Genomic DNA, 15,591 nt, shown 5'->3' with positions numbered 1-15,591 from the left:
GTTGAATTGAATACCTTGATTTGGAAGCTATTGTGTGTGTGTGGTATGGAATAAGTTTGTTACCTTTCTTGTTATGTTTGTTACTCTTCCTTTACATTCCAATAATGACCCAGGAAAAACGTAAAAAAAGGCTACTCCTCTGTCCACTTCATAGAACCAGGGTTGCCATGTCGGCTTATTATAAGCGACGTTTGCCTTGTTTGTTGCGGAGTGCAGTTTTTTGGGCTTGTTTTTAAAGTTTGGTTGCTTATTTTGAGCTTGTTTCCTAATGTTGTTTAAACCAGTTGTTCTCAAACATTTTCATATCAAGGACCCCCATACAAGATTTGAATTGTTAAAATGTTCTAGCAAGATTTTTGTGGAAAAAAGCTTGTAGAAGGGCTCATGCTCTAAATTACTCTGGGCTCATGTAGCATAGTCGCTTCTTTTGGGCTTGTTTTCATAGACCTGGTTGCTTGTTTCTCTCGCAAAACCTGGCAACTGCATAGAACGTCATGTACACATATCCCACAATGCTTTGTTGAAATGTTAGCAAGCAGTGTTTGTTTCGATCCATGATTTCAGCTAACACAACATAAGCAGTTGGTGAAAGGTTTACGTCTATTCTTGTCCTTCAAAGCGTGTGGTCCTAACTAACCCAGCGTTGCTGTAAGTAGTTAACAGTGATTGGTTTTCCATTTCATTACTTAATGTCAGAAAACGACAGAATCATTATTTAACGTAGTGTTCATTTCATGTACTAGCCACCAAATAGCAGTCATCGAGCTAGCAGTGGTGGAAAAGGTACTCAAATGTTTTACATAGTGCGTTCGGAAATACAGCAATGAGCATACAAACTAATAGGCGAGTGTGCTCCGGTGCGCAATTTCCGAACGCACTTAAGTAAAAGTAGTAGAAATACTATGTTACAAGTAAAAGATCGGAATTCAAAATGTATTAACAAAAGTTCGAAAGTATTGGTATCAAAATGTACTTGAAGTACCAAAAGTTGAAAGTACCCATTACGCAGACAGACTGTCCCATTTCACAACGTTTCAAATCTTTTGAAACTAGCAGATCTACAAGTTCACACTGCGTTGCATCACTACGAATTGTGAGATTGTAGATTTTCAAATGGCCGGAATGTATAGGGCTGGAGTGGTTAATGTATGTTTTTTTATGGGGGGGGTCTCCTTGTCTCTCCAGCTCTTTAATTAAGACTTGTTTAATCTGTGTCCTGTGTGGGTTCTCTATCCTGGTTGGATACAATTGGTATCCTGACCTGAAAATGCGTTTTCTGTTTATTAAAGAGCTGGAGAGACAGGGAGACTCCTGTTACTGAACAAACACTATAGCTATGAGTACTACCAGAATATAGAGCTATTTAACACTTATTTTAACTAAAAAATTATAGAACTTACCCTACCTTTAACCTTGGTCTTCATTTATTCTTATTACCTCGTGCTCTAACATTACACATTCCTCCCTGGGTCATTACCTCAGTAACATGACCTATTTCATGTGTGTGTGTATGTATTAGGCTACAGGTTTTCCTCCATCCATCCATCACCATGGTCAACGTACTCAAGGGTGTTCTGGTTGAATGGTAAGGGAAGGGGTCTTCTTGGGTTCAGAAAGTGTCTCCGATGTAGTAGAGAGAATAGATGCTTTCACCTACTGTGAAGCCATTGAGTGGTCTACCATCTATATTGCTTCAAAATAAAGCTTACCATCATTGAACATCAATAGTATGAACATAGTCATAGTAACACATTTTGCCCACATTACTAGTCGGTGATCATCAATAAGCTGGCGACATTTAAAGGGACTACACCATGAATTTTAACTTTTTCTTATTTTTTGTGTGTTTTTGGTCTCCCCTACCTCTCTTCCATCCCCAAAAATACCCCAGTTTGAACACTCAGGCTGTCACAGCAAATCTGGGGTTTTCAGTAAATTGGTCTCAAAACAGGCCAAACTGATTTGGTCCCTGACGTGACGTCACGTCAGGGTACAATCCCTCCTGTTTTTTTTTTTGTTTTTTTTACTTTTTCCACACAGAACTATGGGTTACTTGTGTAACCCCGGTTTTGTAAATTGCGAACGAGTTGTTCACTATGGGAAACAGCGCCCTCCGGCGATGATACAGAAGCTTCACATTCACTCCCTCAGGGCCGAAACCCTTTTTGGCCCGATGGGCCTTTCGTCGCTTCCCAGCAGCCTCCTCGCCCGAGGGCATAAGAGGAGCAGGAACGCGGAAGTCATCCTCTTAACACACCAGCTTCCTTCTGCCAAGCAAAAAAGAAGGGTGTTTTAGTGAACAACTCGTTCGCAATTTACAAAACCGGGGTTACACGTAACCCATAGTTTTGTTGCATTGCTTCTCTCGTTGTTCACTATGGGAGATATAAACCCCCGGAATGTACCTAAGAATCGAGGTACCACCACCTGCTGTCCCAGCCCTCCCCTGGGCGCCAGGGCCACGCCCCGAGGGGCGTGACCCTTGCCACCCAGGCGCCAACAGACCCACCGGGTCTAAGGCACGGAACAGGAGAAAAGTGGGGCCCTGACAGACCAAGGTCTGCCTTATAAACTAAAAAGCAGGCACAGCCTGTCTATTCTAGTGGGGGGAGGGCCCTGACAGACCGAAGTCCGCCTTATAAATCTAAGGCCCAGACATCGGCCTATCCTACACTAAGGCACAGGGGCATGAACAGAAACTACCGCGGTTCCATGCACCCGCCCACCCTCAGGTGGAAGCCACACCCAGGACTGCGTGCGCCAATGAAGACGCCGCCACGTCCAGGCTGTAGAAAGCAGCGAAAGTCGACGGCGACGCCCAACTCGCTGCAGTACAAACGTCCTGAATAGACACCCCTCTGCAGAGGGCCCAGGACGCTGACACACCCCTAGTAGAGTGCGCCCTCAGGCCCTCAGGCACTGGGGCTCCCCTACTGGTGTATGCCAGGCGAATAGCCTCCACAATCCAACGGGAAAGCGTAGACTTAGTCACCGCCTTTCCCCCAGGCCCGGGGCCCAAGGAGACAAACAACTGGCTAGGCCGGCCCTGGGCCGCAGTCCTCTGGACATACAGCCGCAAGGCTCTCACTGGACAAAGACAGTGCAGCCTCCGATCCTCCTCTGAGGCAAACGGAGGCGGGTGAAAAGCCACCAACTCGGTTGGCGCAACCACCGTCAGGTGGTTCTTGGGGATGAACGCCGGGTTAGGTTTTAGAACAACCCTACTACCATCACCCGCAAACCTCATGCACTCCGGAACCACCGAGAGGGCATGTATATCGCTCACCCGTTTCGCTGTTGTCAGCGCAACCAAGAGTACTGTCTTGAGCGCGAGGAACTTCAGTTCCACCGTCTCAAAAGGTTCAAAAGGAGGACGAGAGAGTGAGTCTAGCACCAGGACCAAGTCCCACGTGGGAAACAAAGACCTTGAGACAGGGCGTTCACGCAACGCGCCCTTCATGAACTGACCCACAAGTGGTTGTTTCCCCACGGTTTTTCCATCGGGGAAACCAACATGGTTGGCCGAAATGGCCGCCAAGTACACTTTAACCGTGGAGAAAGCGTTCCCAAGATCCAACCTATCCTGTAGGAAGGTCATGATATCTGCGGCCGACGCCTGGAACGGGACCACAACCGGGGACTGTTCCATACACCACTCCTCGAACACGCCCCACTTAGCTCCATAGAGAGACCTAGTGGAGTGTGCCCTAGCGGCCTGAATAGTAGCTACCACCCTAGGTGGAAGTCCAGTCGCAGTCAAGTTCGCCCTCTCACGGGCCAGACCCACAGAGCTAGGTCTGCGGGTCTGGGATGATGAAGTTCGCCCCCCGCCTGCTGCAGCAGGTCCTCTCGCAACGGGAGGGGCCAAGGCCGCTCGTATAGGAGGGGAGCTATCTCCGACCTCCACGTGCCCCATGCTGGGGCCACCAGCAGCACCGTCAGGTCCCGGAGCCTGATCCGTTCCAGAGTGGGGTGTATCAGCTCCAGCGGAGGGAACGCATAAAGTAGCCCCCCCGGCCACTCGTGTGCCAGGGCGTCCAAACCCAGCGGAGCCTGTCCTTTCATTGAGAAAAACAGCGAGCACTTCGCGTTCTCCTCCGAGGCAAAAAGGTCCACCTGGGGCCGACCGAACCTGGTCCAAATCTGGACCGCGACCCCGGGGTGCAGAGACCAGTCCGAATAATGAGTCCTGCCTCTGGACAGAAGATCGGCTCCCCTGTTCAGAAGTCCAGGCACATGAGAGGCGCTGATTGATTTCAGGTGCAAGTTGCACCACAGTATCAGCCTCCGAGCCAGACCATCTAAGGTAGGAGACTTCAGACCTCCCTGCTTGTTGATGTATGCCATGGTCGTGGTATTGTCTGTCCTGACCAGAACGTGACAACCACCGATGTGGGACCTGAAATGTTTTACTGCCAGAAAGACTGCCATCAGCTCCAAGTAGTTGATGTGTGCTTTCCTCATACTGCGGTCCCATAGACCCCTGGCCATCCGGCCCTCGAATGTTGCGCCCCAGCCTGTCAGGCTGGCATCTGTGGTGATCATCTTCCTCGAGATGATCCTCCCCATCGGGACGCCCTCCGACAGGAAAGAAGCTACTTTCCACTGTTGAAGGGATTGCATGCACGCCGCGGACACTGTCAGACGAAAACCCTGAGTGGCCGGGATCCTGAGGGAGCCCACCCATCTCTGAAACGGCCGCATGTGTAGTCTGCCCAGACGCACTAAGGAAATGGCCGAGGCCATGAGTCCCGCTGCCCTCATGCAGATTTTGTACTGGACCCTGCGTCCCAGTTGAAACAATGCCAGACACTTCAGGAAGGAATCTATCCTCTCCTGAGACAAACGCGCCCTGAGAGCGACCGAGTCCAGTGCTATACCTATAAAAGTAGCGCAACGGGACGGTGTGAGCACGCACTTCTCGAAGTTTAGCGTGAACCCCAGGGAGGTCAGGTGCGACACCACCAGACTGGTGTGATGACATGCTTCCTGACGCGAATCCGCCGTCAGAAGCCAATCGTCTATGTAACTCGCTATGCGAACGCCACTCTGCCTCAGAGGGGCTATCGCTGCCTGAGTGCATTTCACGAACACCCTGGGACTCAGGGACATCCCGAACGGGAGGACTAGGTACTCGTACACCCGACCCTCGAATTCGAACCGCAGGAATTTCCTGTGCGGTGGGTAAATAGGGATGTGGAAATATGCGTCCTTGAGATCTATTGAGCTCCACCAGTCGCCCTGGCGGACTGAGCGTAGTAACGCTGCTGCCGTCAACATTTTGAATTGAAAAGTTTTCAAATACCTGTTGAGAGCTCTGAGATCCATTATGGGACGTAATCCACCCCCTTTCTTCTTGACCAGGAAGTATCTCGAGTAGAAACCGAGACGGCTTTCTCCTGGTAGCACTTCCCTTACGGCATTCTTGCGTAGTAGAGAGGAGATCTCCTCTCGTAACGTCACCGCCGCTTGACCACTCGCTTGTGACAACAGTACTTTGTTGGACATGGGTGGTTTGGTGGAAAATTGCAGTCTGTAACCCTTTGCTATCGTACGAAGCACCCAGGGGTTGGGGTTGCATTTTTTCCATTGCTCGATGTGCAATGACAACGGATTTGGGGGGGTTGTTATTGTATTCGAGCGTACACGAGCCGCCATCTTGGCGCCACTCGTTGTCCTGACAACCGTGCTTGGTGTTACTTCCGGGCCCATGTACGCGGCCATTTTGGAAATACTGGCCACGCACGTGGGCGCCGCCATTGTTGCCGGCAACACGTGTCTGCGAGCAGCAGCGGCCATCTTTATTGGCAACACGTGTTGTGCAGTGGGGGCGGCCATTTTGGCTACACCCACCGTCCTTACAGCAATTTGGCTTATATTTACCTTGTGACTTTCTTTTATGGACCAAGGAAAATTTTGGCGTGACCCTTGTAGGAAATGACGGTTTTGGCCCGCCATAACGCCTTTTCTCTGTCCAACGACCGGTCCCGCTGTTCGCTTCTGGCGGCGGGCGGGGCGGAGAAGGAATGGGTCTGGCGAGACGGAGCGTCCTGTCGGGTCGGTGGTCTGCCTCTCTCCGGCCGCGGAGGACGGTTCTGGGGTTTGGGGGGAAGAGACCTGGTCGGAACCTGGATGCAGGACAAGGCAGCCTCGTCTTGAGCTTTACGCACTGCGGCGCTCTCCTGCAGGTAGCTCATGCCCCCCTTGAAAAGATTATCTGGAGTTACTTTTAGGTTCTGGAGATTCTTTTTGTCCTCAGGACCCTTGAAGTTGACGTGGTCGAGCCACCGCGCTCTCTCATGAGTAACACACAGTCCGATTCCCCTGCCAGTCCACTCTGTGGAGTATTTGTTAAGCAGGATAAGCTCCTGTGTGATGCGCCTCATCTCTGCTAGCTGCTGAGGTGTGGCGGTGTCTCCTGCCTCGCTCAGGAGTACTTTCAGGGACCCCTGCAGCAGCGCTGTGGCGTTGAGGGCTCTAGCTCCGGAGGTAAAGGCTTTGTGGAGAACTCTGGTGGCTGCAGAGCCAGACACGTCCTTCTCGTTGGTCAGAAGCGGAGGATCCTTAACCGTGGAAAAGGGGAGCTTCTGGTTCTTTGGTATGCTAAGGGCGAGTGAGAGGGCTAGGGTGCGATCCATGGGGGGAAGGGCCAGGAGACCGAGCTCGCTCGCACCCGCACAATCGATGTTAAAACGTAGCCGTTTAGGATCAGAGTCGGGGGTTAAAGGGGAATCCCACGACGATGAGAGAGCTGTGTTGAAACCCATAGCCAGGGGAAGCTTAGATTTCTTGGCAACCTTTTCTGCCACCGAGTCGAGACCCTGAAACTCCGACGGGTTGGCGGGGGGCTCCTCGGTGTCGTCAGCCGGCCATTTAAGACCGCATCTAATGGTAGCTGTTTTGTAGAGCTCCAGTAAAGTGGTCTCGCCTTTTTCGGCTGGTGGGAGAATGCTGCCAGGCTGAGCCGCAGCCGCCACCGCAGGCATCGTAACAGGGAGAAGGGTCCTCGCTTCAGGTGGGCCGAGAACTGGGGGGCCACGGTCATCCGTGGCGTCAGCGTCGTGGAGGACGACCTCCCCGTCCCCCTGGATTTCATCGACGACTTCGAATTCTTCGATATCGTCATGGTAAGAGGTGATGGCCCCGTTATCGGCATCACCATCACCACTCACCGGCGGGGAGTAGTAGCGGAGAGCCGCTCGATGCTCTGCGCTGCTGCAGCGGCCATCATGTGGGGAGAGAGGGGGATCCACGTGGGGCTCGCTGTCCTCGTAGGGTGCCCTGGATGTAGGAGAGCGTGAGCGGGGGTGCAGAGTAGACCTCGGAGCTTCCAGAGCTCGTGCAGAGCCGGCTGCTGCTGACACTCGGGGCCGCCGACGTTCTTCCCATACGGAGGCTAGGCTAGCTGGCCCGCGGTCCGCCGATCGTCGAGAGGAATAGTAGCGGCGGTCTCCGTCGTACTCGTCCTCGCAGCTCTCGAACATGGCTCGTGGTGGTAGGAAGAGCCTCTGGGCCCTGTTGAACCTTTCCCTCAGCTCGGAGGTGTGCAAGCCTGCACACTCGTAGCATCTCGGATCGCCGTAGACGGCGTCCTCAGCGTGCGCGAGCCCCAGGCAGCTAACGCAGTGGTCATGCTGGTCCCATTCCTCGAGAGGCTGGGAGCAAGAACGGGAGCCGCAACGCCGCGGGGGAAGGTCCATGCTGGTCTTCAGCTGTCGGCGATCGGCGACGGCTGGACGGTCCCGTCGATCCATGAAGAGCTAACAGTGTTAGCGGAGTTTTCCACGCCGGGAAAATAGTAGTTAGAGGGAGAAAGGTTGGGGAACTCAGTGGACTGGGATCCAACCCGTCGCTATTGAGCTTGTAGAAACCCGCAACCTCGATACTTACAGTGTGGAGCTCCTTCACACGCTTGGCAGAAGGAACAAAGAGGATGACTTCCGCGTTCCTGCTCCTCTTATGCCCTCGGGCGAGGAGGCTGCTGGGAAGCGACGAAAGGCCCATCGGGCCAAAAAGGGTTTCGGCCCTGAGGGAGTGAATGTGAAGCTTCTGTATCATCGCCGGAGGGCGCTGTTTCCCATAGTGAACAACGAGAGAAGCAATGCAACAAAACCAGGAGATAACATGCATACAAACTGGCTCAATAGCGCCCTGTGCCAAACAGGACAATGTGGTATTGCAGGTGAAAGTGCTTTATAAGGCAGAGAGAAGTTAGTTGGAATGAGTATATCTGAGGCTTGATTTAGGCTCAAACCTTTTGAAAAACGTTTCAGGGACATAAACAATATGATATTAAATATTATTATTTTTTAAATTCATGGTGTTCACCCTTTAATGTAATTACTTCAGCAGTTAAACCCAAAACAATGTACTGTAATATATTGTGCCTTGGAAATATCATGTGTTAAACTCACTTGAGTTGTATGTTCATTACTTCTGTCCACCCACAGTGATCCTGCCATGAAACAGTTCCTCCTGTACCTGGATGAGACGTCTGCCCTGGGGAAGAAATTCATTATCCAGGACCTTGATGATACACATGTGTTCATACTGGCAGAGGTGGTTCAGCTACTTCAGGACAGAGTTGGCGAGTTAATGGATCAGAATTCATTCCCCTTCAGTCAGAAATAAACACCATCTCCAAAAGAATACTGTTCTTGGACAGAACTATTTCAGGATGGAGTGTGTTGATGCTATTATGGTTTGTGGCCCATTAACAGCATAAGCTTGTAAAAAAAAAAACATGTTTATTTTTACCTGGACACAGAGTTGATGTGTGTTGGCTAAATGTACAAATTCAAATTTGATGGTCCACCTGTTTCTTAATTTATGTTGTAAATATTAAACCTTGTATAACTGACAGATTGCTTAAAGTGAAGTTTTGAATTGTTCAGCGAAAACTTAATTTTGTAATTGAAGTGTGGAATTACATGGCTCTTAACACATTGACTGCCTAGAACGAGTTAACTCGTTTTTAAAATCCATCACTTGATTGCCTAGATCGAGTTAACTCGTTTTTAAGAAAAAAAACAATTTTCAAAAAAAAAAAAAAAAAATTATTTGACCCAAAGACCAAGGAGATATGATTAGTCGAAGATCTAGACTCCTATCCACTTCCTTGTTAACTTAAAACTTTAACATTTTGTATCTCAGCTCCTGAGTACTTTTTTTTTTTCAATGAAAAATCTCTGGCAATAAACTGCAAAAAATCTGAAATAACTCAGGCAATCAATGTGTTAATAGGCAGACTAAAGTTCCACAAGCTTTGACTATTAAAATACACTAAAATACAATGATACCTTTTCAAAAGTGGATACTTACATGAGGATAAGGTTTTGTCCTGCACAAAACAAAAATGTGTAGTAATGATCATGGTTTCATCATGTATTGATGAAAAATGTGAAGTAATCATAAGTCAAGGTTGGCTCCACCTCATACTCCTTTAGGTCCCAGTTGATGCCCGTGATGGTTTTTATGAGATCTTATGAAAACACCTTGTGGATATCAAATAACTTATAACTATAGTAACACCAACGAGTAATTGCACTCAAACAGTAACACAAGGACTGGAAAGTGCAGTGTACTGTGTCATTTTCCAAGCAGCCCAGTTTTTCACATCCCCTAAATGCAAATATTCCATCCAAATCTGAAAAAGTTACGTGAAACACTTGAATAGATGTTTGATATAAGGCCTAAATACAGGCGAATTTGCATTCTGAGCTTGTAGATCTGCTATTTGTTACTTTTAAGGTTTCATGATGAGTACATCTAAATGCATCTAGTTCATCTAGTCTACCATTTTCTTCCCAAAATCCCTCAGTCAGATGCTTCCTCAGCTGTTAAAGTCCCAGAGATGAGTTAAAATTGACTGAAGTTAGACAATTATCTGTGTTCTGGTTTCATGTTGTGCTTCAACATAGGGAGCCTATAGGTGTTTAACTTAGAACACCGATTGTTGCATGCTCAGTTTGGATATATGAGGATGTGAGAGGCTGTTTAGAGTAGTTCACCCAAAAGAGACTTATTTTCTATCAATTACACACCCCATTGCCTTGAATTTGTGGAGATTTTTTAGATTGTGTCGCATTCCTAAGGCAATAATTTCGGTCATCGGTCAAGTCTCCTACCGGAAACTCTGCCGGTCATCAAATTATTGGCTTCAGAATGTGACAAAAACTAAATTGTGTGTAATTGAGTGTGTAATTGATAGAAAATAAGTTCACCCCAAAAGTTTGGGTGAGCTACTCCTTTAATGATGGTTTCTGACTGAAATACTCCTTTAATGATGGTCTCTGACTGAAATACTATGCTCTAAAACCACAGAACATCTGTTTTTGACGATTGAGAAGCACCTTTTTGAGGCCGGAGAACACAATTAGTGCAAAACTGTAAATGGCCACTAGGTGGGGACTAATTCATTCCAACACAGTGATGAAGGAATTAAAACAGTAACTGGAAGAGTGAGCATGTCAATGTGAAATTAGCTATTTTTACCTAAAGTAAAAAAAAGTAAGTAATGTAACGTATACATGATTAAACAACATTGTTAATGAGCAACTTGGAACAGAAATGAGCTGTATTAGAAACTGCATAACTAAACATGACTAAACTATGAGTATAACAGCTCTGCCTTTGTATATAGTGCACAGATTTTAAAGGTGGATGTTAATTTGAAATCCCATGCACGTTTTAATCCAAGAAATTATAAGTCCTTCCACACTTGTGTCAGTGAACCTTTAGTCTCTGTGAGGTCTGTATTGGTTTATAATGGGCTAGAATCTGAAGCAAGATGAAGCAGTTGATGATCAGGAACAGCAGACCAGCCAGCCAGATCAACAGCAACGTGTTGTAGCCTTCAAACTCCAGCAGGTAAGCCGGCCCTAACCACACACCCTGGCCAGTGAACCACAGAACCAACAATGCAATTCCCTGCTTTGGTGACAGACTCAACTGAGGTATGAGAAGAGGAAGCAGGCACAGGTACCAGAGGAAGTATTGTGACGTGCAGACTTTGTTGAAGGAGACGAACATGGCAGTGTGCAGGAAGCAGCAGAGAGCCAGGTCAGTGTGGTACGCCCAGGCCACCAGCAACACAAGACCCAGCTGAGGCAGGAACGCTGCAAGGCCCAGCCACACACTCCAACCACTGTCTGCAGTGAGGTAAAGCATGTAGAAGTAGGGGGAGAAGTTGTGTCTGGTGTCCCGTCTTGTCAGGTGGTACAGGTAGGTCTCATGGAGGAACTCCCAACCATATATGTGATAGAAGAGTGCAGTGAAGCCACAGAACACGCCTCCTGACACTGCGATGAACAGGAACAACTCTTGGTTGAGGAAGCTTCCGATGAACCCCAGTGCTCTCTTCCACCTCGCCTCCGTCCTCTCCTCTGCTCTGGGCCCTGGCGTTCGCAAGGCCAGAGCGATGGGCAACACATATGTAACAGGGTAAATCTTCATGTGGACCGAGAGGCCGTAGAGTAGCGCCGCACACTTCAGGCGCTTCTGTTCCATACAAAGTAGTGTACCCAGCACCAGAGCAGATAGGATGGACTCTGCGTTCCCTCGACTGGACACTCCCATGGGCAGGGGGTTGAAGAGCCATAGAGAACAGATACAACATGCCCGCTGGGAGTCTACGCCTCGCAGACAGAGGAGATGGAAGATTAAGAAGCCTGACAGTACATCACAGAGGATGAAGAGGATCTTACCAAATATGGGGCTGAGGTAGATGTTGGGAGTCAGTAACCAGGCAAGAAGAGGGGTGTAGCGGTATGTTGATCTGTTGTAGGGTGACTTGCCCTCAGTAATGAACCTGGCAGCGTCAGTGAACACATGGTAGTCAATATCTGTGTATTTCACATCCATGGTTCTGTCCTGAAAGTCTCCATAAAACACCAGACCGAGCCTCACAACCAGCGAAGACATTAAAATAACACGTTTATGCATCAGTCTCTCCATTACACAGTGAGGGTTCACAAGTCATCAATATGATTTTAACGTTAAGCCTATATTCATAGCCAAAAAGAACAAGGGATATATTAAAAAATTATGGATCTTGAGATCCACATAGAAACATTGTGGCTCAATGTGGATCTCAGGTTTCATGTGACCAGCCTGTGACATCAGGCATTTATAACATCCATCATAGATGACGTATGACTCCAAATTTGGGCACGGTTTCAGCCCAATCACAGACCCATTGACATCCATAAAATTAAAGTTAAATATTTCAAAAAGTATCAAATGTGGGGAGAGGGGAGGGAATTAGTGGAGGTACTTCTATGGCCTACTGGCAGTGTGCATACAAGGTTTGGCGCCCCCGGTCAGCCCTGGAATCCAGACTGAGGCGCTAGGTCTGCCCAGTCTGTGTGTCGAAGAATCCTTCAGCAAGATACTTAACCCCTGTTCCCTGGGTGCTGTATTAATAGCGCCCACTGCTCCTAATAGTTAGGACAGGTAAACGCATATGACACATTTCCACGCACAAATGTACATTGACAAGAAAACTACTACAAAGGAGTGGGGACTTCTTAATTATCAAATAGGGACAAAGACTGTGGTTTCTTAGTCTTATTACAGATTGCGTTTACATACAATTGAACCATGTAAGGAGAGTTCTGGATAGCTGAAAGTGAAAACCTCTCCAGCCACCTGATGAAGGAGGGACATTGGAGAGTGGAAACAAGTGTGGAAGAATACCATGCATTTTGATTTGACCAAGAAGAAAAGTGTGCTGTATTTGGCCATATCTCCCAGCCCTAAACCGCAGCACTGTAAAGTGATGGCGAGCAAGAATGTTCGAAAGTGTCTAGTGAGCATAGCCTCTAGGTTTTACCAACCTAGAGGTCTCTACAACACAGATACACAAGGTCATTCTTTCATTCCAACAACGATTGGCCTAGGCTGTGATCATAGGTGTGACTGTGACATGGTGGTGTGGTGTGGTGTGGAAGAACAGCTTGCTCTGTACCTTCCTGTGTAGAGGGCCTGCTCTGTGTTGTCAGTCCAGTTGAGCATCTTGTACGCCTAGGACTCTCTAGGTGTCCACAATCTCCACTGGCTCGTGGTCGATGGTGCTGGGAGCCGGTGGGCCACCACCAGCTCCTTGGTCTCGCCTATGTTAAGCCACTTTTACTTCATCCACTCTTACATGCACCTGTAAACGTGATGTGACAGTAAAGTTGAAGTTGATATTATTTTAACTATTCTGAATCTAGATCACATTAGTGGCATTTTGTGTAACCACTCTGTGGTAAATAACAATCCAATAACATACAATGATCTAGCCCTAGGCTAGATATTACGTGGTACACTGCATACAGAATTCTAAAAGAATTTTCGTGGAAGGAGTGAATTGGATTCATTTTGGTAACATTCTTATATTTGTTGCTCCCCATGAGTAGCCTACTCACCCAATAATTATTGCTGCGACGTGTGGTCAGCTGGTATAGGCTACATCATATCCATTTTAAAATTCTGGCAGAAAACGTGCATAGCCTATGAAATAAAGCCTATATTATTTATCAAACTATCTCCACTTTAATTTGCACGAGATTCACATTCTCGTCCGCGACGACGACATTCACAGCAGCACTGAACAACATGTATGTAAACAAACTTCATTCAAAGAGAACATAATGTGGGCACAGTACACACGATTTGACACAGGTGGGATTAATTACACCGCACCACATTCAGAACGGTGAAAACACCAATGGCGGGAGAGAATAAAAACAGCCTAATTTGAAATGTTCAGTGATCTCCTCTCCCTCTACTTAATTAAAACATAGCTTCTTACATGCTATATTGTTTTGTAAGTTGGCAGCTCCCATATTATGAAAACCTACCCTCCATGACCCTGCGCCCCCCGCCCATCCCAAGACATGTGCGCTTGTGAATCTGGCGGTCTCCCAAATGATGACTGACGTCACAGCAGTAGCTCAACTAAAGCAAGTCATAGTAGCCTACTACTACTACGTCATAACTGGCCTCCAAAGGCTACTTAGACAACGGGTAATGCACTGGACCAGGGCATAAAATGATAGGCCTACAATAATTGTACTTAAATGTAATACAATTAACGTAATATTTAAGACAAAAGAAACAGATATAGCCTACGTACATTTGCATGGCGCGGGGCCCACTTCCCAAAAGGCCCAGTTCTCTTGCATTCATCCAGTCCAGAGCGAATCATAGGGGAGCCAGTCGACCAGGCGGGCCATATAAGGCTCTGGGCGGGCCTACCATGCCACAGGCGCGCATGCTCATTTCTGTTGACTCAGACAGTCTATGATTTTGTTGCGAACAACGTTACCCGTGTCTATACGATGGACGAGTTTCAGACCGCAGAAGAGGTGGGCAGGAGACACTATTTTTAATCCATTTGTGTATCCGCAGCATAATTGTTATCTCTGACAAGTTCAACTTTACAGACTGAGGGGAAGAGATTAAGAGAACGCACAACGCAGTGTAGCTACACAACACAATCTGATCTGATCTGAACTCTTTTTGTTTTACAGACTGCGTTTGTGGTGGACGAAGTGAGCGCAGTAATAAAAGAGGTATGCCAGTTTTATTGTTTTCTAGCTTGTCTGCTGTAGAATTATACATCACAAGCTAGTCTTGAATAGCTAGTGGCTAACACATAAGTTACCGTTGTTTACCAATTGGTTGCTATAGGGACAACAGGTGGTTGCTATAGCAACCGTCGCAGACTCGTATTAATTCCTGGACATAATTAAATGACATAATTAAATGGTGTGCGCTGAGTCGCGTGTAGCCTATACTTGCAGCTCTGTGTAACTTGTTAGACAAGGATTAATAACTCTTTTGTTGAATTATTCCTCAAGTCAGTAGAAGGAGCCATCGGAGGAAATGCTTATCAACACAGCAGAGTCAATCAGTGGACTTCCAATGTAGTGGAGCAGTGCCTCAGTCAACTCAGTAAACTTGGAAAGCCATTCAAATATGTTGGTATGTTGGATCCATTCCCGACAGTAAAATACATTAATGGCTTTTGTGACCTGTAGTCAATAGTCATCATTACAAAATATATGATTGTGTTTATGTATCCTTCACAGTAACCTGTATCATCATTACAGAATATATACTTGACTGTGTTTATGTATCCTTCACAGTAACCTGTATCATCATGCAGAAAAATGGGGCAGGTCTACAAACAGCCAGTTCATGCTTCTGGGACAACTCCACTGATGGTATGATAACGCACATATATATCATTTCACAGTCTCAGAACATTATTTATGCTCTAGTTATTTGACTTAATGTTTGCTGAATAAATACTGTAAGACATAATGTGTGTTGCACTCAACAGGTAGCTGTACAGTAAGATGGGAGAACAAGTCCATGTACTGCATCGTCAGTGTATTTGGACTCGCCATCTAAACAACTTACCTCCAGCGTCCAGCCTAGTGTTAATGCTGCATTCTGCAGTGTTTTATGAAGACCAATTTCCCATGTGCAATACTTGAATAAAATGTTTTGTCCATATTGTTTATTCATTTGTATTGTCTCATTGCTATGTGAATTCAAAACCAACAGAGTTGGTAAAAAAAAAAAAAAAAGCTTTGCCCA

At 47.2% G+C, this 15,591-nt stretch overlaps 3 protein-coding genes across 3 annotated transcripts; 2 read left to right on the top strand and 1 right to left on the bottom strand.

The window, feature by feature from the left end:
- Positions 1–521: 521 nt before the first annotated feature.
- gtf2h5 (general transcription factor IIH, polypeptide 5) lies at positions 522–8,862 on the top strand. The gene is made up of 3 exons (XM_080452963.1): positions 522–648; positions 1,520–1,585; positions 8,451–8,862. Exons 2-3 carry the CDS (start codon positions 1,551–1,553, stop codon positions 8,629–8,631), a joined length of 216 nt encoding a protein of 71 aa, XP_080309089.1. The 5' UTR covers positions 522–648; positions 1,520–1,550; the 3' UTR covers positions 8,632–8,862.
- A 1,863-nt stretch (positions 8,863–10,725) lies between these two features.
- Positions 10,726–11,922, bottom strand: LOC308102911 (GPI mannosyltransferase 1-like; the record flags this gene model as incomplete). The annotated part of the gene is made up of 1 exon (XM_080452764.1): positions 10,726–11,922. The coding sequence occupies one exon, from the start codon at positions 11,920–11,922 to the stop codon at positions 10,726–10,728; it is 1,197 nt and encodes a 398-aa protein (XP_080308890.1).
- Positions 11,923–14,293: 2,371 nt separating this feature from the next.
- On the top strand, positions 14,294–15,473 carry dynlt1b (dynein light chain Tctex-type 1b). Its single transcript, XM_080453186.1, has 5 exons — positions 14,294–14,351; positions 14,517–14,558; positions 14,847–14,970; positions 15,135–15,212; positions 15,332–15,473. The coding sequence occupies exons 1-5, from the start codon at positions 14,325–14,327 to the stop codon at positions 15,400–15,402; spliced, it is 342 nt and encodes a 113-aa protein (XP_080309312.1). The 5' UTR covers positions 14,294–14,324; the 3' UTR covers positions 15,403–15,473.
- Positions 15,474–15,591: the final 118 nt, after the last annotated feature.

Source organism: Gymnoscopelus braueri, assembly GCF_963280865.1.
Source record: "Gymnoscopelus braueri genome assembly, chromosome: 16".
In the NCBI taxonomy this organism is placed as follows: domain Eukaryota; kingdom Metazoa; phylum Chordata; class Actinopteri; order Myctophiformes; family Myctophidae; genus Gymnoscopelus; species Gymnoscopelus braueri.
Note: the sequence above shows the minus strand (reverse complement) of the source record. Positions and strands in the feature narration are given on the sequence as shown.